Source organism: Schistocerca piceifrons, chromosome 6 (genome assembly GCF_021461385.2).
Source record: "Schistocerca piceifrons isolate TAMUIC-IGC-003096 chromosome 6, iqSchPice1.1, whole genome shotgun sequence".
Taxonomy (NCBI): domain Eukaryota; kingdom Metazoa; phylum Arthropoda; class Insecta; order Orthoptera; family Acrididae; genus Schistocerca; species Schistocerca piceifrons.
In genome coordinates, this window is record NC_060143.1 from 266,879,192 (window position 1) to 266,902,047 (window position 22,856).

The 22,856-nt window shown below is 47.3% G+C and overlaps 1 protein-coding gene across 1 annotated transcript in view; it reads right to left on the reverse strand.

The window, feature by feature from the left end:
- Positions 1-22,856, reverse strand: part of LOC124803268 (cell wall protein IFF6-like) — a 156,172-nt gene that overhangs the window by 59,310 nt on the left and 74,006 nt on the right. The window contains exon 2 of the mRNA XM_047264451.1: positions 8,403-10,102. Coding sequence (XP_047120407.1) covers positions 8,403-10,102 — 1,700 coding nt within the window. The remainder of the gene's footprint in view (positions 1-8,402; positions 10,103-22,856) is intronic.

Below are 22,856 nucleotides of genomic sequence, written 5' to 3' on the forward strand. Positions count from 1 at the left end.
CGCAAGGTTACAGGTTAATTAAGGTCGTTATGAGTCACTGCAAAAGTGAAATAGTGGTACATTAGTAACCTGTATAATCGCCAGAATGTTGAACGCAAGCAGGCACATGTGCAGGCATTGTTTTGTACAGTTGTCTGATTTCAGTTTGTGCGATGGAATATACGCCTGTTGGACGTGGTCAGTCAGTACAGGGACAGTAAATGACAGTTGAGTTTTCGTCCGATGATGTCCCATGTGTGCCCGATTGGAGGCAGATCTGATGGCTGAGTAGGCCAAGGCAACGTGTTCACACCCCACAGAGCGGGCTGAGTTAAAACTTTGGTATGTGGGCGAACGTTATTCTGTTGGAAATCACCTTCAGGAAAGCTGTTCATAAATGGCAGCATAGTAGGTGGAATCACGGAGACGAGGTACCAATTTGCAGTCAGGGTGCGTAGGATAATCACGAGAGTGATCCTGCTATCGTACGAAATCACTCCCCAGACTACAACTCCTCGTGTAGGTTCAGTGTGTCTAACATGCAGACATTTTGCTTGCAGACACTCAACTGGCGCGGAGTCAGAACCTGCTTTCATCAGAAAACACAACAGACCTCCACCCTGTCATCTCGACACCACTGACCCCGCAAACGCCGGTGGTTTGAGGTCGGTGGAGTGCACGCTACGTCCAGCGCTGAGCTGAGCTGTCCTTGAAGTCTCGATTTCTAACAGTTCTTTGTGTCACTGTAGTTCGAACCGCAGGGAAAGCAGAAAGGTGGAAGGAGTATATAGATGGTCTACACAAGGGCGATTTATTTGAGGACAATATTAGGGAAATGGAAGAGGATGTAGATGAAGATGAAATGGGAGATATGATACTGCGTGAAGAGTTTGACAGAGCACTGAAAGACCTGAGTCGCAATAAGGCCACGGGAGTAGATAACATTCCATTAGAACTACTGACAGCCGTGGGAGAGCCAGTCCTGACAAACCTCTACCATCTGGTGAGCAAGATGTATGAGACAGGCGAAATACCCTCGGACTTCAAGAAGAATATAATGATTCCAATCCGAAAGAAAGTAGGTGTTGACAGATGTGAAAATTGCCGAACTATCAGTTTAATAAGTCACGGCTGCAAAATACTAACACGAATTCTTTACAGACGAATGGAAAAACTAGTAGAAGCCGACCTCGGGGAAGATCAGTTTGGATTCCGTAGAAATGTTGGAACACGTGAGGCAATACTGACCCTACGTCTTATCTTGGAAGCTAGATTAAGGAAAGGCAAACCAACGTTTGTAGCATTTGTAGACTTAGAGAAAGCTTTTGACAATGTTGACTGGAATAGTCTGCTTCAGATTCTGAAGGTGGCAGGGGTAAGATAAAGGGAACGAAAAGCTATTTACAATTTGTACAGAAACCAAATGGCAGTTATGAGAGTCGAGGGACATGAAATGGAAGCAGTGGTTGGTAAGGGAGTGAGACAGGGTTGTAGCCTCTCCCCGATGTTATTCAATCTGTATATTGAGCAAGCAGTAAAGGAAACAAAAGAAAAATTCGGAGTAGTTATTAAAATCCACCGAGAAGAAATAAAAACCTTGAGGTTCGCCGAGGACATTGTAATTCCGTGGGAGAAAGCAAAGGACTTGGAAGAGCAGTTGAACGGAATGGATGGTGTCTTGAAAGGAGGGTATAAGATGAACATCAACAAAAGCAAAACGAGGATAATGGAATGTAGTCGAATTACGTCGGAAGATGCTGAGGGTATTAGATTATAAAATAAGACACTTAAAGTAGTAAAGGAGTTTTGCTATTTGGAGAGCAAAATAACTGATGATGGTCGAAGTAGAGAGGATATAAAATGTAGGCTGGCAATGGCAAGGAAAGCGTTTCTGAAAAAGAGAAATTTGCTAACATCGAGTATAGATTTAAGTGTCAGGAAGTCGTTTCTGAAAGTATTTGTACGGAGTGTAGCCATGTATGGAAGTGAAACATGGACGATAAATAGTTTGGACAAGAAGAGAATAGAAGCTTTCGAAATGTGGTGCTACAGAAGAATACTGAAGATTAGATGGGTAGATAACTAATGAGGTATTGAACAGAATTGGAGAGAACAGAAGTTTGTGGCACAACTTGACCAGAAGAAGGGATCGGTTGGTAGGACATGTTCTGAGGCATCAAGGGATCACCAATTTAGCATTGGAGGGCAGAGTGGAGGGTAAAAATCGTAGAGGGAGACCAAGAGATCAATACACCAAGCAGATTCAGGAGTATGTGGGTTGCAGTAAGTACTGGGATATGAAGAAGCTTGCACAGGATAGAGTAGCATGGAGAGCTGCATCAAACCAGCCACAGGACTGAAGCCCACAATAACAACAGTTCGAACCGCTGCTCATACTCTTGCTACAGATCCAGTACGACGCTCCAGAGCCACACGCCGAACACGATGGTCATCCCTCTCCGTAGTGCCCATCTGGAGCCCTGTATACCTGCGGTGTTCATTCTCGTGACCACCGCTGCCGCAGTCTGGCACTTGGCTACATTCCTGCCAAAGCTTTTCTTCACAGGATAAATATCCGGCTTGTCGTAGGCCTAATACACGACCTCATTGAAACTCAGTGAGTTGTTGATTATGGCGTCTTTGTCAGGCTGAAGGTAACCTTGACTAACATTAACTTACCACGTCCAACCTCAACTACAGCTCACGACCCTTACAGCGTGTATTTACAGCAAATCTGATTGGCATCCTCATAAGTTGGGCCACTATTACTAGACTAGCCTGAAATTTGAATGGACATAACTGTTCAGATGTGGAAACACATCTACCGAATTACGTTTATGTCGCACAACTCCTTCTACACTACTGGCTATTACAATTGCTACACCACGAAGATGACGTGCTACCGACGCGAAATTTAACCGGCAGGAAGAAGATGCTGTGATATGCAAATGATTAGCTTCTCAGAGGATTCACACAAGGTTGGCGCCGGTGGCGACATCTACAATGTGCTGACATGAGGAAAGTTTCCAACCGATTTCTCATACACAAACAGCAGTTGACCGGCGTTGCCTGGTGAAACGTTGTTGTGACGCCTCGTGTAAGGAGGAGAAATGCGTACCATAAAGTTTCCGACTTTCATACAGGTCGGATTGTAGCCTATCTCGATTGCGGTTTATCGTATCGCGACATTACTGCTCGCGTTGGTCGAGATTCAATGACTGTTAGCAGAATATGGAATCGGTGGGCTCAGGAGGGTAATACGGAACGCCGTGCTGGATCCCAAAGGCCTCGTATCACTAGCAGTCGAGATGACAGGCATCTTATCCGCATGGCTGTAACGGATCGTGCAGCCACGTCTCGAACCCGAGTCAACAGATGGGGACATCTGCAAGACAACAACCATCTGCACGAACAGTTCGACGACGTTTGCACCAGCATGGACTATCAGTTCGGAGACCATGGCTGCGTTTACCCTTGACGCTGCATCACAGACAGGAGCGGTGGCGATGGTGTACTCAACAACGAACCTGGGTGCACGAATGGCAAATCGTCATTTTTTCGGATGAATCCAGGTTCTGTTTACAGCATCATGATGGTCGCATCCGTGTTTGGCGACATCGCGGTGAACGCACATTGGAAACGTGTATTCGTCATCGCCATACTGACGTATCACCCGCCGTGATGGTATTGGGTGCGATTGGTTACACGTCTCGGTCACCTTTTGTTCCCATTGATGGCATTTTGAACAGTGGACGTTACATTTCAGATGTGTTACGACCCGTGGCTCTACGCTTCATTCGATCCCCGCGAAACCCTACATTTCAGCAGGATTATGCACAACCGCATGTTGCAGGTCCTGTACGGGCCTTTCTTGATACAGAAAATGTTTGACTGCTGCCCTGGCCAGCACATTCTCCAGATCTCTCACCAATTGGAAACGTCTGGTCAGTCGTGGCCGAACAACTGGCTGGTCGCAATACACCAGCCACTGCTCTTGATCAACTGTGGTATCGTGTTGAAGCTGCATGGGCAGCTGTACCTGTACACGCCATCCAAGCTCTGTTTTACTCAATGTCCAGGCGTATCAAGGCCGTTATTACGGTCAGAGGTGGTTGTTCTGGGTACTGATTTCTCTGGATCTATGCAGCCAAATTGCGTGAAAATGTAATCACATGTCAGTTATAGTAAAATATATTTGTCCAACTAATACCCGTTTATCGTCTGCATTTCTTCTTGGTATAGTAATTTTAATGGCCAGTAGTGTAGATGTAGCAATTTTTCTTGTCTCAGAGAGAGAGAGACACACAGAGAGAGAGAGAGAGAGAGAGAGAGAGAGAGAGAGAGAGAGAGAGAGAGAGAGACTCTACTTGAAGGCCGTGTTTTGTTCTTCTGCTGTGAAATTAAAAGGAAAACTGACAGTAAGAGCGGATTATGTTGACGTTGCCACCCAGGTTCATAAAGGTGCGCATTTCACGCGCAGTAAATCGCAATTCTTTGCCCCGTTCCAGTGCTGTTCCAATTAACAGCAGGCGCTGCGGCTTGCAGCCGCCCCCTAGTTTACCTCACACCCACGCACCGACGCGCGCGCGTCAGCGGCGAGGCGGCCGGGATGTGCGAGAACCTAATGCAATTTCGATTACGTGAGCGTCAGAGGCAGAAGGTGGCCCCGCCAGCGCTGGCCCGCTGTTTACAATTCCAGCCGGCGCGGCGCTGCAGCGGTGGCGCTCATTTTAATTTGTAACGTAATTCTGACCGCTCTCTCACGGCTTAACCGCAGTCCGCCCGCGCGCGCAGTTTTGGCCGACCGGTTGGGAAGGTCCCGAGAGAATGGGGGGCTGGTCCGGCTCGGCTTCGCTACTGCACCTACTGTGCTTTGCGGAGTGTAGTTTTTGTTTTCCTTTCTCTATATGTTGCATTCCGGAACAACAAAAACGATGCGGGAAAGTTATTTTTACGTTTCAGACCGAGGACGGTCTAATTTACAACCCGCCAGCATGAAAAGACACGGCAAACTACACATATCGACCAAAGTGTTGCATCATTCCCATACGTCCTGCAGGTGTATTGCTACTGTGACCCTACCTGTACCGACGGGTCTTTCGCTTCGGCCGTACTTTATAGACATACGCACAGTTACTACGTGCTCTTTCCACGGGTAGAACGCAGCAGTCTAATGCAGGGGTCTCCAAACTTTTTAGTCCGCGGGCCACATTGACTCCTCCGGGAAGTCATAAAGGCCAAGATCTACCTAGTGGGATTAAAGCACCCTAGCACTCCATGATCACCGTAATGTAAGGCTAAAGGAAAGATGAAATCGCAAAAAACTAAAGTTGTGGGAACAGCTAGCACTGAAACGAACTACGATTTTTATTTAATTACATAATTCTGATTGGTTGACGTACCTGACCGAAATTCTGGCGTATTTTATTCTGGCGAATTTCACCGACAAAAAAGTATGTCACTGCACATTCTTCACGAAAGCGTCTTGCAAAGTTAAAGAAATCTCAAAATCATTGTTAGCAAAACTATTACTGCAAGACGTAACAGAGGTAGAGTATGTCAAAGCATAGTTATTTCAAACTGCCCCACAGTAAGATTAGATATGTTGTCTTGTAGCGAGTAGCAGAGCCAATGTCGCGGTGTATTGATCGCAATAGGCCTGGAAACTCAATTGTTGGCAGTATAGGTGCCATCTCAAATACACTCCTGGAAATTGAAATAAGAACACCGTGAATTCATTGTCCCAGGAAGGGGAAACTTTATTGACACAGTCCTGGGGTCAGATACATCACATGATCACACTGACAGAACCACAGGACCACAGGCACATAGACACAGGCAACAGAGCATGCACAATGTCGGCACTAGTACAGTGTATATCCACCTTTCGCAGCAATGCAGGCTGCTATTCTCCCATGGAGACGATCGTAGAGATGCTGGATGTAGTCCTGTGGAACGGCTTGCCATGCCATTTCCACCTGGCGGCTCAGTTGGACCAGCGTTCGTGCTGGGCGTGCAGACCGCGTGAGACGACGCTTCATCCAGTCCCAAACATGCTCAATGGGGGACAGATCCGGAGATCTTGCTGGCCAGGGTAGTTGACTTACACCTTCTAGAGCACGTTGGGTGGCACGGTATACATGCGGACGTGCATTGTCCTGTTGGAACAGCAAGTTCCCTTGCCGGTCTAGGAATGGTAGAACGATGGGTTCGGTGACGGTTTGGATGTACCGTGCACTATTCAGTGTCCCCTCGACGATCACCAGTGGTGTACGGCCAGTGTAGGAAATCGCTCCCCACACCATGATGCCGGGTGTTGGCCCTGTGTGCCTCGGTCGTATGCAGTCCTGATTGTGGCGCTCACCTGCACGGCGCCAAACACGCATACGACCATCATTGGCGCCAAGGCAGAAGCGACTCTCATCGCTGAAGACGACACGTCTCCATTCGTCCCTCCATTCACGCCTGTCGCGACTCCACTGGAGGCGGGCTGCACGATGTTGGGGCGTGAGCGGAAGACGGCCTAACGGTGTGCGGGACCGTAGCCCAGCTTCATGGAGACGGTTGCGAATGGTCCTCGCCGATACCCCAGGAGCAACAGTGTCCGTAATTTGCTGGGAAGTGGCGGTGCGGTCCCCTACGGCACTGCGTAGGATCCTACGGTCTTGGCGTGCATCCGTGCGTCGCTGCGGTCCGGTCCCAGGTCGACGGGCACGTGCACCTTCCGCCGACCACTGGCGACAACATCGATGTACTGTGGAGACCTCACGCCCCACGTGTTGAGCAATTCGGGGGTACGTCCACCCGGCCTCCCGCATGCCCACTATACGCCCTCGCTCAAAGTCCGTCAACTGCACATACGGTTCACGTCCACGCTGTCGTGGCATGCTACCAGTGTTAAAGACTGCGATGAAGCTCCGTATGCCACGGCAAACTGGCTGACATTGACGGCGGCGGTGCACAAATGCTGCGCAGCTAGCGCCATTCGACGGCCAACACCGCGGTTCCTGGTGTGTCCGCTGTGGCGTGCGTGTGATCATTGCTTGTACAGCCCTCTCGCAGTTCCCGGAGCAAGTATGATGGGTCTGACACATCGGTGTCAATGTGTTCTTTTTTCCATTTCCAGGAGTGTATTTGGCGGGCCGGATACTGGGGATGTCCGGCCAGCTAACGCGGGCCGGTTTGCTGGCCCTCGCGGGCCGGTTTCGGCCCGTGGGCCGTAGTTTCAAGACCCCTGGTCTAATGGATTGCAGCACTTCAGTTGAAAGTAAGGGCCGGCCGGAGGGGCCGTGCGGTTCTAGGCGCTACAGTCCGGAACCGCGTGATCGCTACGGTCGCAGGTTCGAATCCTGCCTCGGGCATGGATGTGTGTGATGTCCTTAGGTTAAGTAGTTCTCAGTTCTAGGGGACTGATGACCACAACCGTTAAGTCCAATAGTGCTCAGAGCCATTTGAACCATTTTTGAAAGTAAGGCACCAGTAGGAACACATGAGAGGCGTCTACGCACTAGTAAAGTGAATATCCATCATACCCCGAAGGAAAATGTCAGATCGCATCCTCATCATCACGTTATGTGTACAAGGCTTATGTACCAGATCAGTTTATCGGCATGTGCACCGGAGTGAAAGTGACGTGGTGCGAGCACGGAATAGGTCCCAAATTACAACGTTGAGGACTACAGAAAGGAATGGAGCCCCTCCACGCCCACGCCAACGTGGTGACCAAACTAAAAGTTCTACTGTCACCTCCGTATAAAATGTTAGTTTTTGAATCAAGAGTCACAGGATGCGGACTGTGATGTTATCCATGCTCTGGGTAAGATTATTCATTAACATGGTCCATCAGGAGACAGAAAGCGGACGAAAGCGATCGAAGGGTAGCGGTTGTAAGGGCAGAGGAAAAAAAGTGCCAAGGCAAGCGCCAAGGGAAAAAAACCTCTGCGACAGTAGGACGGGTAGTAAGGGCAGTAGCAGCTTGCTATCTGCGACAGTGCATGCAAGGTGTGGTTATGTTAGTGCGAGGTATCGTGCATCGTTACCTTTGTCGTTGCTGTCGTTGCTGTCGTTGCTGTCGTTGCTGTCGTTGCTGTCGTTGCTGTCGTTGCTGTCGTTGCTGTCGTTGCTGTCGTTGCTGTCGTTGCTGTCGTTGCTGTCGTTGCTGTCGTTGCTGTCGTTGCTGTCGTTGCTGTCGTTGCTGTCGTTGCTGTCGTTGCTGTCGTTGCTGTCGTTGCTGTCGTTGCTGTCGTTGCTGTCGTTGCTGTCGTTGCTGTCGTTGCTGTCGTTGCTGTCGTTGCTGTCGTTGCTGTCGTTGCTGTCGTTGCTGTCGTTGCTGTCGTTGCTGTCGTTGCTGTCGTTGCTGTCGTTGCCGTCGTTGCTGCCGTCGTTGCCGTCGTTGCTGCCGTCGTTGCCGCCGTCGTTGCTGCCGTCGTTGCCGCCGTCGTTGCTGCCGTCGTTGCTGCCGTCGTTGCTGCCGTCGTTGCTGCCGTCGTTGCTGCCGTCGTTGCTGCCGTCGTTGCTGCCGTCGTTGCTGCCGTCGTTGCTGCCGTCGTTGCTGCCGTCGTTGCTGCCGTCGTTGCTGCCGTCGTTGCTGCCGTCGTTGCTGCCGTCGTTGCTGCCGTCGTTGCTGCCGTCGTTGCTGCCGTCGTTGCTGCCGTCGTTGCTGCCGTCGTTGCTGCCGTCGTTGCTGCCGTCGTTGCTGCCGTCGTTGCTGCCGTCGTTGCTGCCGTCGTTGCTGCCGTCGTTGCTGCCGTCGTTGCTGCCGTCGTTGCTGCCGTCGTTGCTGCCGTCGTTGCTGCCGTCGTTGCTGCCGTCGTTGCTGCCGTCGTTGCTGCCGTCGTTGCTGCCGTCGTTGCTGCCGTCGTTGCTGCCGTCGTTGCTGCCGTCGTTGCTGCCGTCGTTGCTGCCGTCGTTGCTGCCGTCGTTGCTGCCGTCGTTGCTGCCGTCGTTGCTGCCGTCGTTGCTGCCGTCGTTGCTGCCGTCGTTGCTGCCGTCGTTGCTGCCGTCGTTGCTGCCGTCGTTGCTGCCGTCGTTGCTGCCGTCGTTGCTGCCGTCGTTGCTGCCGTCGTTGCTGCCGTCGTTGCTGCCGTCGTTGCTGCCGTCGTTGCTGCCGTCGTTGCTGCCGTCGTTGCTGCCGTCGTTGCTGCCGTCGTTGCTGCCGTCGTTGCTGCCGTCGTTGCTGCCGTCGTTGCTGCCGTCGTTGCTGCCGTCGTTGCTGCCGTCGTTGCTGCCGTCGTTGCTGCCGTCGTTGCTGCCGTCGTTGCTGCCGTCGTTGCTGCCGTCGTTGCTGCCGTCGTTGCTGCCGTCGTTGCTGCCGTCGTTGCTGCCGTCGTTGCTGCCGTCGTTGCTGCCGTCGTTGCTGCCGTCGTTGCTGCCGTCGTTGCTGCCGTCGTTGCTGCCGTCGTTGCTGCCGTCGTTGCTGCCGTCGTTGCTGCCGTCGTTGCTGCCGTCGTTGCTGCCGTCGTTGCTGCCGTCGTTGCTGCCGTCGTTGCTGCCGTCGTTGCTGCCGTCGTTGCTGCCGTCGTTGCTGCCGTCGTTGCTGCCGTCGTTGCTGCCGTCGTTGCTGCCGTCGTTGCTGCCGTCGTTGCTGCCGTCGTTGCTGCCGTCGTTGCTGCCGTCGTTGCTGCCGTCGTTGCTGCCGTCGTTGCTGCCGTCGTTGCTGCCGTCGTTGCTGCCGTCGTTGCTGCCGTCGTTGCTGCCGTCGTTGCTGCCGTCGTTGCTGCCGTCGTTGCTGCCGTCGTTGCTGCCGTCGTTGCTGCCGTCGTTGCTGCCGTCGTTGCTGCCGTCGTTGCTGCCGTCGTTGCTGCCGTCGTTGCTGCCGTCGTTGCTGCCGTCGTTGCTGCCGTCGTTGCTGCCGTCGTTGCTGCCGTCGTTGCTGCCGTCGTTGCTGCCGTCGTTGCTGCCGTCGTTGCTGCCGTCGTTGCTGCCGTCGTTGCTGCCGTCGTTGCTGCCGTCGTTGCTGCCGTCGTTGCTGCCGTCGTTGCTGCCGTCGTTGCTGCCGTCGTTGCTGCCGTCGTTGCTGCCGTCGTTGCTGCCGTCGTTGCTGCCGTCGTTGCTGCCGTCGTTGCTGCCGTCGTTGCTGCCGTCGTTGCTGCCGTCGTTGCTGCCGTCGTTGCTGCCGTCGTTGCTGCCGTCGTTGCTGCCGTCGTTGCTGCCGTCGTTGCTGCCGTCGTTGCTGCCGTCGCTGTCGTTGCTGCCGTTGCTGCCGTTGCTGCCGTCGCTGTCGTCGCTGTCGTCGCTGTCGTCGCTGTCGTCGCTGTCGTCGCTGTCGTCGCTGTCGTCGCTGTCGTCGCTGTCGTCGCTGTCGTCGCTGTCGTTGCTGTCGTTGCTGTCGTTGCTGTCGTTGCTGTCGTTGCTGTCGTTGCACTAGTTCCAGGTCGTTGTGCATTAGTGGGCGATCGGTCATAGATCGGCTCACAGACAGCATAGGGGGTAGAATGAAATTTTCACTCTACAGCGGAGTGTGCGCTGATATGAAACTTCCTGGCAGATTAAAACTGTGTAGGAGACGAGGTACGGGCAGAAGTAAAGCTGTGAGGACGGGTCGTGAGTCGTGCTTGGGGAGCTCAGTTGGTAGAGCACTTGCCCGCGAAAGGCAGAGGTCCCGAGTTCGAGTCTCGGTCCGGCACACGGTTTTAATCTGCCAGGAAGTTTCATATCAGTGTAGGGGGTGTGTGTGGTTGGTTTGCGTGCTGTGTACAGTACGGTTTACTTGCGGTTGCCTGTTTTTCGGCAGGTCGAGCATCTGGGTTTACCAGTAGCAGCTGTGTTGCAGGGGCTCGCCAGTACTGTCGTGTTAGCGTACTATGGACCACAGACGTTTAGTTCCTAGCCAATAGTGTCTTTGGCCTGTTATGCTTCCATCTATGGCTGTGGTCGTAGTTACCCAGAGAATGGATAAACGGGTTGTGCGAGTGTCTCGTGTTATTGTACAGGTTGAGGACTACGGTCACGTAGGCCTTCTATGTACGACAGGCTCACAGGACAATCGACATATACGACTTTTTTGGGTAAAAGAACTACGAGCTGAGTGCTTCACAGCTGGATTCAGGACGTCATGTGTCACACCAAACTATTATGAGATGACTGCACGATGCGAATCCATTGGCAACGACTATGGCAAGAAGCACGTCGAAAATCACATCAAGGACTCCGTTAAAGATGGGAAAGAAATTATGCACAACGCACGGCCCAAAATTGGCACTGGGTGTTGTTTTCGGCTGAAACTGGGATCAGTTTGTAACCTGATAATCGCTGACAGGTTTGGAGACAGTCCGCTAATATCGAACATCTGCAACAGGTGGCCGACAATGTGGTGGTGGAGTGATGTCCTGGGATGGAGCTACATGACGCCATCGTACACATCTCGTAGTTGTCGTTCTGCAACCAGTAATGGAAACACATCAGCCACATTTTTTTGAAAGTTTGATCTCGATGGCTGACAGCTCGCTTGCTCATCATGCAGATCTTGTGAACACGTTGCTTCAGAATGCTGAACTCACTATAAATGTCTTTTCCCCGGACGTCAACTCTATCGAAAATAGATGGATTGAAATGAGCTGTTATTGGACGGTGACAATGACCATTTATCCTGCGCGACTTATGTGGAATCGTCATTCAAGTGTGGTGCAATGTGGAACAGGACTCTATTGATGACGCATCGATGGTATGCCACGACTGGGTTTAGCCTCTATCCGAGCAATGGGACGTTCGACCGCGTGTTTGCAATACTCAGGAGTTCTGCGAGAAAGCCCCGTGGGAAACAGAGGAAATTCTCGTTAGACTTTTTTTTTACTGTGATCTGGACACATTGCAGATTAACATACGCGCATTCCCCGTAGCCGAGATTCGGTGCCATGTGTTTCGAAATAAAGTGGTAACGCAAATCTTTTGTTGATGTGTGTGTGTCAGTGCGAGGATGTAAAATATTCTAACTAACAATAGTTAAGATAAAGCACGCAGCAGCTATACCAGATGGCGATATCTCACTTAGGAGTCAGGCGCGAATTTGGAGCGATCCATGAAGTAATATCTGCCGGCAACGCGCCATGTATAGCTATAAGTAGACACGGGTAATTACGATATTGCAGCGCCTATGTTTGTGAAAAGTGTGTGCATGTCCAAAGGAACAGTCACTGTGGCGACTACAGCCGTTATATAACACAGGAAATTTATTCCCAGTTGTGAATAGTCAACCTCCAAAAGCAGAGAGCAATAACGATATCGAATATTAGTGCCGGATCGGAACTGCAACCCAGAATTTCCAATTGTCGCGAGCGGTCGCTTTAACAATTTGGGCTATCCATGCACGCTTCACGATCAGACGCAGCTTCCGCATGTCGTCGTCCATGTGACATTAACCTAGTCGCTAGACTGGTATCGGTGGATAAATACGATATTGCAGAGCTATGTTTATAGAAAGTAAGATGCAATGCTTCTTCGGGAAAAGATGAATTCGATTAAATGTCTCATCTGTAAGGGAATTGCAGTTAGTGTAAGAGTGCAGGTTAATGACATATTGACGACCACATAGTGAAGCTTGGGTCTGGCCGTGAAGAGTGTACAGATAGTCGACATCATTAAGATGACCATACAAGTGGGAAAGTCGGGTTTGAGTCCCAGTTCGTCGCTAATGTTCAGTGTCATCTTTCCATTCCACGGCAGGAGGTTGCTCATATATGCAAATTCTAATACTTTTCATCTAGAGGTGGTTATGTCTCTGTGTGTGTTCTGAGTGCACAGATTTTTATTTCATCATCACCAGTTTTCTGCTGTATTAGCAGGTCCATTGCCTCTCCATTTTCTGCGATCCATTGCTTCCTTCTTAAGGCTGCTGTATGTTGTACCGCCCATCACGCTATCTAGTATCTGAAATCTCTTCCTTCCTCGCTTCCTTTTCACTTCTACATAACCTTCTAAAACTGTTTTTATCAGTCCGTCATTCTTTCTTAATACAAGCCCAATCCAATTTCTTTTTCTTCTTATTATTACATCTAGTTACTGGCTTTTTTCACCCACTCTTCTCAGTACCTCTTCATTTTTTACTCTGTCAATCCAACTTATTCTTTCCATCCTCCGCCATCTCCACATCTAAAAAGCCTCCAGCCTTTCTCTGTCCTTCTTCCTCAAAGTTCATGTTTCAGCTAAATACAGAAGAACACTCCATACAAAACATTTTATGAGTCTTTTCCACAGTTCTCTGAACAGACTGCTGCAGAAAGTTCTCCTATTTCTCAAAAATGGTTCAAATGGCTCTGAGAACTATGGGACTCAACTGCTGAGGTCATTAGTCCCCTAGAACTTACAACTAGTTAAACCTAACTAACCTAAGGACATCACAAACATCCATGCCCGAGGCAGGATTCGAACCTGCGACCGTAGCGGTACTGCGGTTCCAGACTGCAGCGCCTTTAACCGCACGGCCACTTCGGCCGGCTTCCTATTTCTCCATTCAGCGTAATTTTTATTTCTCTGTTTCTTCCTAGAGCCAATACTTTCGTTTTTTGTGGTAATTTTCATTCCATAATTTTTTTCCGTTACCTTCAATGGTGTTCACCAAATCCTGCAATTCTTTTTCCCCTCTGGCTAGAAGGACTATTTCATCACCAAACCTCATACACCCTACTCTTCTTCCTCCAATTTCTACTCCTTTGTCATCTTATGAGCATTGGTCAATCATATTTTCAAAGTAGTGGTTGAAAAGGATAGGTGATAGCATCCCTGTCTTACTCCCTTTCCTAGTCCGATACAGTTTTTACTTCCTCCTCTCACTTTAACTGAGGCATTTTGATTCATATATAATGAGTTTACAAGTCTTCTGGTATTCCAGTCCACTCTCGTTTCCCTCATCACAGTCGCCAACTTATCCCAAGCCACATTGTCATATGTCTTTTTTAGATCGATGAAACATATATAGAGATCTCTTCCTTTTTCAATAAACCTTTCTCCCGAGATTCGTAGGAGCCCTATTGCATCTCTGGTGTCCGTATTCCGTCTAAAGCCAAACTGCTCCTCGCCAAGATTCTCCTCCATTACTTTCTCAAATCTCTTATCAATTATTTTATGATCACTTTGGCTACATGTGAAATGAGGCTAATTGTCCTGTGCTCACTGCATTTCTTGGTTCCTTGTTTTTCGGTGATGGAATCATTACTGTTGTCAGGAAGTCCTCAGGCCATTGACCACTGTCACATATTTTATTACATAACCTCAATATTTATCTTATTCCATCTTGGTTCAAGCATTTTAATATTACTCCCGGTATCGTATCTGTACCTATTGCTTTCCCATTTTTCATTGCAGCTATGGCAGACTTTACTTCTTCCATTATTATGGTTGGTCCTTTCTCTTCATCATTTACACTATTGAGAGATTCAAGTTCCAGTGTTTTATTATATTTATATTTATATTTATTTGTATTTACATCTACATATCAGCTCTGGAACTTACCAAAGGCTGCAAGGCAGAGGGTAGCTGTTACTGTTGTTAATCATTCCTTTTCCTGGTCCACTCACAAATGGAGCGACTGTAAGAAGTAGTCTATGCGCTTACGTTCGAACATTGATCAGTCTTGTCTTTACGGTCCTTACGCGAGATACATTTTGATGGCCTTGAGATCGATCTGTAATCTATCGCAAGTGCTGGTTTTCTAAAGTTTCTCAATAGTGTTTCGACAAAAGATCTTCTTGCTTCTAGGGAGTCCCATTTGAGATTCCCTAGCATTTTTGTTGTACTCACGAGACGATCGTCCCTAACGGTCACAAACTAGCAGCACTATTATAAATGCTTCGATGTCTTTCTTTAATTAGATCTGATGGGAGGAGGAGAGGAGATTAGTATTTAACGGCCCGTCGACAACGAGGTCATTAGAGAGGGAGCACAATCTCAATTAGAGATGGAAGGTGAAGGAAATCGGCCAAGTCCTTTCAAAGGGATCGTTCCGGCATTTCCCTGAAACAATTTAGGGAAATCACGGAGAAACTAACTCAGGATACCCAGATGCTAGTTTGAATCTTCGGTCCTACCGAATGCGAGTCCAGTGTGCTAACCACTGCAACACATCACTCGGGCAGATCTGATGGCCACCATAGTACAATAGAACAGTCCTCAAGATGGGATCACACAAATCTTCTCTGCGCGGTCTCCCCTATAATGAGCTACAGTTTCATGACGTTAACCAAATAAACCGTAGTCGAACCTTCCTCTTAGTCTATTTGACATTCTCATTCCATTTCATGTCGTTTCAAAACGTTACTTCTAGATATTTAATCGACTTCACTACGTCAAGCAGCACACTACTAATACTCTATTCGAGCACAAGGAAGCAATACATGCAGGTGTACAAAGAGATTCCGTCTTTCATGATTACCAAAAGTCGTTCGGCTATATGCTACATTCTCGACTGCTCCCTATACACGGCTAGATGAACAAATATGTGACTCGCACGAAGAAAATTTGACTGCCAGTATGCAGTATGCTATACTGCACGGCGAATATCACTTTGCGTCGTGGGCTGCAACTGTATCAGCTGGAATTTAGTGCGGTATTGGATGCTTTTCTGGAGCCATACAGGAAATAATACAGCTGAGATGCATGAGAACTTGCAGATTGGGCCCTTAGTCTGGATGTACAATGTAGGATAACCGGAATGTATCTTCAAAATTTCTTTTAGTTACAAAAGATCTCTCCATAGTGGAGCAAAGAAAGCGTTACTACTTGTGCTGTGTCGGCTACTGTGGGAGTCAGCACCGACACAAAAAAGAAAGAAGTTGTGATGGCCGGCAACACTATCCTGATTAGTACGACAATTTATTTCTAAAGTGGAAAGGAAAATAACTTCTCGTTTTGAGGTGGCTTTGTATGGGTCCTGTGACTCCTACGTGCTATTACATCTATACATTGTTACTACTCGCTGAACGCTAGCTAAGTATCGTCTTCCTGCTACTCAGTATTGATGTGGTGCTACTGAACTGCCCCTGACCATCGATGTGCGGCTGAGTAAGTCGGCGTTGACTGGGGGAGCTGAATTCTGCCTTCCTGCTGGAGGTGTGGTTGGTTGGTTGGTTGTTTGGGGAAGGAGACCAGACAGCGTGGTCATCGGTCTCATCGGATTAGGGAAGGATGGGGAAGGAAGTCGGCCGTGCCCTTTCAGAGAAACCATCCCGGCATTTGCCTGGAGCGATTTAGGGAAATCACGGAAAACCTAAATCAGGATGGCCGGACGCGGGATTGAACCGTCGTCCTCCCGAATGCGAGTCCAGTGTCTAACCACTGCGCCACCTCGCTCGGTAGGAGGTGTGGTGCTACCCGCTCTTTCCATTGGTGCACAGGTCAGCGCCTTCTTAATGCCAGTTAGCGGCGCTCTCTGGTAGGTGTGCACTCGATGCCTTAGGACTACACTACTTGAACTGATACGTATAGAAAAAAGTCGTCCTTATACACTAAGGAAGCTACCAGTTTATCAAACAAACTAGAAACAGTGTGTCACTATACAACTTGCAGCACACTTTATACTGTCCTACAGATTTGGTATGTGATCTTAAATCTAGTCAACAGTCAAGCGCTCCATCTAGCAAAGTTTAAGCGGACATCAAACGGTCTGAGATGGGTGTAAATGTTCTAGGTATTGGTTATTATTTTCGTCCATCAAAGGAGCGCTAGAATTAGAATTTGCTTTTTTGGCTTCAGGTTCCAGTTGTTCCACACAGATTCTGTCTTTCTCTAGTGAAGTATATTTCCTGTGTCCTGGCGTATAGTATAATAGCTAAGAGATACTATGAAAGCCATTTCAAACTTACATCTTATGGATAGCATCCTGGACGTCCTCGTACTGACGTTTCTTTTATTTTTTATTTTTTGTCATTACTCTTCTGACTGGTTTGTTGCGCCCCGCCACCACGAATTACTTTCCTGTGCCAACATCTTCATATCAGAGTAGCACTTGAAAGGCACGTCCTCAATTATTTGCTGGATGTATTCCAACGTCTGACTACCTCTAAAGATTTTGGCTCCTACAGCTCCCTATAGTACCATGGAAGTCACTCTGATGTCTTAACAAATGTCGTATCATCCTGTCCCTTCCCCTTGTCAGTGTTTTCCTCGTATTCCATTCCCCTCCGAATCTGCACAAAAGCTCCTAATTCCTTACGTTATCAGTACACCTAATTTTCAACATCACAAACGCTTCGATTCTCTTCTGTTTCAGTTTTCCCCCACAGTTCGTGTTTCACTACCAGACAATGCTGTGGTCAAATGTACATTCTTAGATATTTCTTCCTCAAGTTAAGGCCTATGTTTGATACTAATAGACCTTCCTTGGCCAGAGATGTCTTTTTTTCCAGTGCGAGTCTGCCTTTGACGTCCTCCTTGATCCGTTCGTCATTGGATATTTAGTTGCCTTGGTAGTAGAGTTCCTTAACTTTGTGCACTTCTTGACCGTCAATGCTGATTTTAAATTTCCTGCTCTTCTCATTTTTACTGCTTCTTATTACTTTCCACACTCTCCTATTTATTCTCAGCTCATATTCTGCACTTATTAGTTCATTCAGTTGAACAGATCGCATTCGGGAGGACGACGGTTCAATCCCGCGTCCGGCCATCCTGATTTAGGTTGTCCGTGATTTCCCTAAATCGCTCCAGGCAAATTCTAGGATGGTTCCTTTGAAACGGCATAGCCGACTTCCTTACCCTTCCTTCCCTAATCCGATGAGACCGACGACCTCACTGTCTGGTCTCTTCCCTCAAACAACCCAACCCAGTTGAACAGCAATGTCAACAGCGTGTCGTATCACTGACGTCCATTCACCTTGATTTTTAATTCCACTAATGAACCTTTATTTTACTCCCCTCATTGCTTCTTCGATGCACTGAAAGAATACCTCCCTGTTTTACACCCTTTTAATCTGTGCACTTCGTTCTTTGTTCATCCACGGTTATTATTCCCTCTTGGTTCTTCTACACATTGTATATTACCTGTCTCTCTTAATAGCTCACCTCTATATTCCTCAGAATTTCTAACATGTTGTACCATTTTACACTGTTGAACGCTTTCTTCTGGTCGACAAATCCTGTGAACGTTTCTTGATTTTACTTTACTCTTGCTTCCATTATGAACCGCAGTGTCAGAATGGCCTCCCTCGTTTCTTTATCTTTCCTTTAGCCGAACTGATCGTCACCTAACACATTTGAAATTGTAATTCTTCTATATATTATTCTCGTCAGCAACTTGTATGCATGAGTTGTTGAGCTGATTGTGATAATTCTCGCACTGGTCAGCGTCAGCTCTGCCAGTATTCAGAATTGTGTGGATTATACTTTTCCTAAAACCAGGTAGTATGTCGCGCGACTCAAACCTTCTACGCGTCAACGTGAATAGTCGTTTCGTTGCAACTTTCCCCAATGATTTTCGAAATTCTGACGGAATGTTACCTATTCCTTCTGCCTTATTTGAACTCAAGTCATGCAAAGCTTTCTCAGATTCAGATTCTATTACTGCATCCCCTGTCTCTTCTAAATGGACTCCCGTTTCTTCTTCTATCACATCAGATGAATCTTCCCCATCATAGAAGGTTTCAGTGTACTCTTTCTATCAATCCGCTCTCTCCTTTCCATTTAACAGCGGAATTTCCGTTGCCCTCTTACGGTTACCACCCTTGCTTTTAATGTCTCCGAAGGTCGTTTTGACTTTCCTGTATGCTGAGTCTGTCCTTCCGACAAATTTCTTTTTCGATGTCTTCAAATATTTCCTGCAGCAATTTCGACTTAGCTTCCCTGCACTTCCAATTTATTTCATTCCTCAGCGACTTGTATTTCTGTATTCCTGAGTTTCCCGGAACATTTTTGTTCTTCCTTCTTTCATCAACCATCTAAAGTATTTCTTCTGTTACCCATGGTTTCTTCGCAGTTACCTTCTTTGTACCTATGTTTTCCTTCCCATCTTCTGTGATGGCCCTCATTAGAGATGTCCATTCCTTTTCAACTGTATTACCTACTCAGGTATTCCGTAATGCTAAATCTATAGCCTCATAGAACTTCAACCGTATCAAGTATTTCTTAGTACTTCCGTACCCCATTTCTTTGCGTGATGATTCTTCCTGACTAACGTCTTAAACTTCAGCCTACACTTCATCACTACTATATTGTAATATGAGTCTATATCTGCTCGTGGGTACGCCTTTCAATCCAGTATCTGATATCGGAATCTCTGTCAGACCATGAAGTAATGTAGAATCAGATTTTCACTCTGCAGCGGAGTGTGCGCTGATATGAAACTTCGTGACAGATTAAAACTGTGTGCCGGACCGAGACTCGAACTCGGTACCTTTGCCTTTCGCGAGCAAGTGCTCTGCCAACTGAGCTACCCAAGCACGACTCACGCCCTGTCCTTGCAGCTTTACTGGTTCGCAGGAGAGCTTCTGTAAAGTTTGGAAGGTAGGAGACGAGATACTGGCAGAAGTAAAGCTGTGAGGTCGCGTCGTGAGTCGTTCTTGGGTAGCTCAGTTGGCAGGGCACTTGCCCGCGAAAGGCGAATTTCCTGAGTTCGAGTCTCGGTCCGGCAAACAGTTTTTATCTGCCAGGAAGTTTCATAAAGTAATGTAACTGAAATCTTCCAGTGTCACCCGGCCTTTTCCTAGTATACCTCCTCCTTTTGTGATTCTTGCACAGAGTATTCGCTATCACTAGCTGAAACATGTTACAGAACACAATTGGTCTTTCTCCTCTCTCATTCCTTGTCCCCAAGCGCATGTTTTCCTGTAACGATTTCTTCTATTCCTTCCCGTACATCTGCATTCCAGTCTCCCATGACTATTAAACTTTCATCTCCCTTTATATACCGTATTACCCTTTCAATATCGTCATACACTTTCTCTCTCTCTTCTTCAGCTTGCGACGTCGGCATATATACCTGAACTATCGTTGTCGGTGTTGGTTTGCTGTCGATTCTGATAAGAACAACCCTATCACTGAACTGCTCATAGTAACACACTCTCTGCCCTACCTTCGAATTCATAACGAATTCTACTCCCTTTATACCATTTTCTGCTGCTGTTGACATTACCCAATACTCATCTGACCAGAAAACCTTTTTTCTTTCCATTTCACTTCACTGGCCCCTACTATATCTAGATTGAGCCCTTGCATTTCCCTTTCCTGATTTTCTAGTTTCCCTTCCAGGTTCTAGCTTCTGACATTCCACGCCCCGACTCGTAAAACTTCATGTTTTTAATGCAGCCAATTTGTCTTATCTTCTCTGGACTTTCTGTTAATTTCAATTCTCAGCAACTTGTTTTTCCGTATTCTGTATTTTCTGTATTTCTGTATCTCCCTGAGCATTTTGGTACTCAAGCGATCGAATGAAGTATTTCTTCGGTTACTTGTGCATTTTCCACAGTTACCTTCTTTGTATCTACGTCTTTCTTTCCAGTTCCTGTGATTGCCTTTTTCAGAGACCTCCACTACTTTTCAACTGTACTGCCTACTGAAATATTCCTTACTACTGTATTCATAGCCTTAAAAGACTGCAAGCGTATCTCGCCATTCCTGAGCACTTCCGTGTCCCACTTCATTGCGTAGTGACTTAGCGGTATGCATGTCTCTCCGTTCCCTAACTGAATATCATAAACTGACTAACCAACTGAATGGAATCAAATATCACGCAAACAGGATCACTCACATATTAAATTACATCACAACTGCTTTGGCCACAGTTTGTATACTTTTCTGCCAGTAGATTTTGTCGTCTCAGATTTCTGGAAAATGTGACTTGTTCTATCAAATCGTCAAAATATACAACATGAAGTCACAAATATGTGATTGGTTAAAAATGTTTGTCTTGTACATTACTCTGTACATCAAATGAACATCTAAAGTAAGACTGCTTGTATCGAATCATCCCAGCTAGCTAAGTATCGAATGGTCTGCTTTAACGTTTTGACAAAATTTGACCTTTGGATTGCGTATTCGATTCTATTTTAATTAGTTTAAATCTTAAGCTTTGAGGTAGTGTTTGAGTATTGGTTCAAAAGTCGAACTTTCATCGCCGACCTTTATGGTTCAAAGGTTCTGTAGGGAAGAAACATGTTTGTTGTATGAATATAATAAATCCATTTCCAGATATATTACATTTCTTCTTTGTTATCTGTATGTTAGAAAAGAAATATAGAAAGAAGTTTCGTGAACGTTCAGTTGTTATTTGAGTCGGCTTAAGACTTTCAGAATCTTATTTTCACAGGCTCTGAGCACTATGGGACTTAACTACTGAGGTCATCAGTCCCCTAGAACTTAGAACTACTTAAACCTAACTTACCTAAGGACATCACACACATCCATGCCCGAGGCACGATTCGAACCTGCGACCGTAGCGGTCACGCGGTTCCAAACGGACGCGCTTAGAACTGCAGGGCCACACCGGCCGGCTTATTTTCACATATATGTTCCGCCACGGAATTGTACTTCGCTGACTTGGGTATATTATGTTTCATTTTTGGCGGTTTCCATGACATTTCACTAACACACTTCACTTTCACAGTGAGCATTTTTTTGAACATGTGATAGAGGCAACTAAAAGCAGAATATGAAGCCATACTGGCCACATAACGACAGTTGTATTTAACTACTATGTGTTTTCTGTCCCTGGCATCCTTGTGTTTACCCATCGCATATTCCAGAATGACAGTATCACTTTGGCAATGCCACAGCACAACACCCTTTCCTTGTTTGCTTTCAGGTGTTTCACGCCATACATATCAATGGCCATCCGTCCGATGGACGACAAAAGGTTACTCGTCTGATGAGGCCACCTGTCACCCTCATTGGACATCCAGCTGCGATGCAAGCGTGCCAATTCCAGCCCTGTTCGGCGACGAACGGCAGTCAGCAGGGATGCATGAGCCAGGCACCTGTTGCGGAGGTCTATACGCAGCATACTGCTTTGAACAGTCATCGAGGAGACACTGCTGAAAGCCTCTTGGTTCATCTGGTTGGACAGTTTGTAAGGCAACAACACAGTGCCCACACATAAAATTTTCCTTCCTTATCAAATATGTAGATTTAAATGAAATGTATAAATATGTTGTCTATATTGTTGTGATGTATATATATTTTTAATACTTTCCTGCGTGCAAAATAACAAATGAAAGAGAACGTAAAGAATTGTAGTAGATGCATTGGCAAAGCCAAGGAATATCGTTATGTAAACCATGGAGATTATTGTTATTGTCTTACTGCCGCTGGAGCTCTGCGCAGTCGGGGCAGTGTCTGTCTGGTGGTAAGGAGGGACGCTTAGTAGCAAGTGAACGGGTCGGACGAAAAAGAGGAATTCTGCTGCGACTGGAGGCATACGTGTTTCACTGCGAGATTCAGTGTACGCTGTGGCCAGGCATAATGTAGAGAAGAAATTGGGCACAACGCTAAGCATCAAGGTTAACCGGTGTTTAAGAAGAACGCTGGCGACTGAAAGGTAATTGTGGTGAAGAGACTGTGGTCGTACATTCTCATGGTATAATGGACCTAGCTGCACCGATCGCACCGCTGTTAAGTAAGTGTAAATAGGTTTGTTTAGGTTTCTATGTTGGTAACGCCACATAGCGCTCTGTGTAGTCTGTGGCTGATTTGCATTGTTGGAATATTTGCTATTGTAGTGCTGGGCAGTTGGATGTGAAAAGCGCGTAGCGTTGCGCAGCTGGAGGTGAGTCGCCAGCAATGGTGGATTTGGGGATAGAGAAGGCGGAGTTTTGAGAACAGATGATCTGGACTTGGGTCCATCAGAAAGAGTAAATTTGTAAGTCTGGATGTAATGAACTGATATATATACCGTAACTTGTAAACAGTCAACATTAATTCATTATTTCGCATCAAAATTTCACTAGCTAGTTTCCGTATTA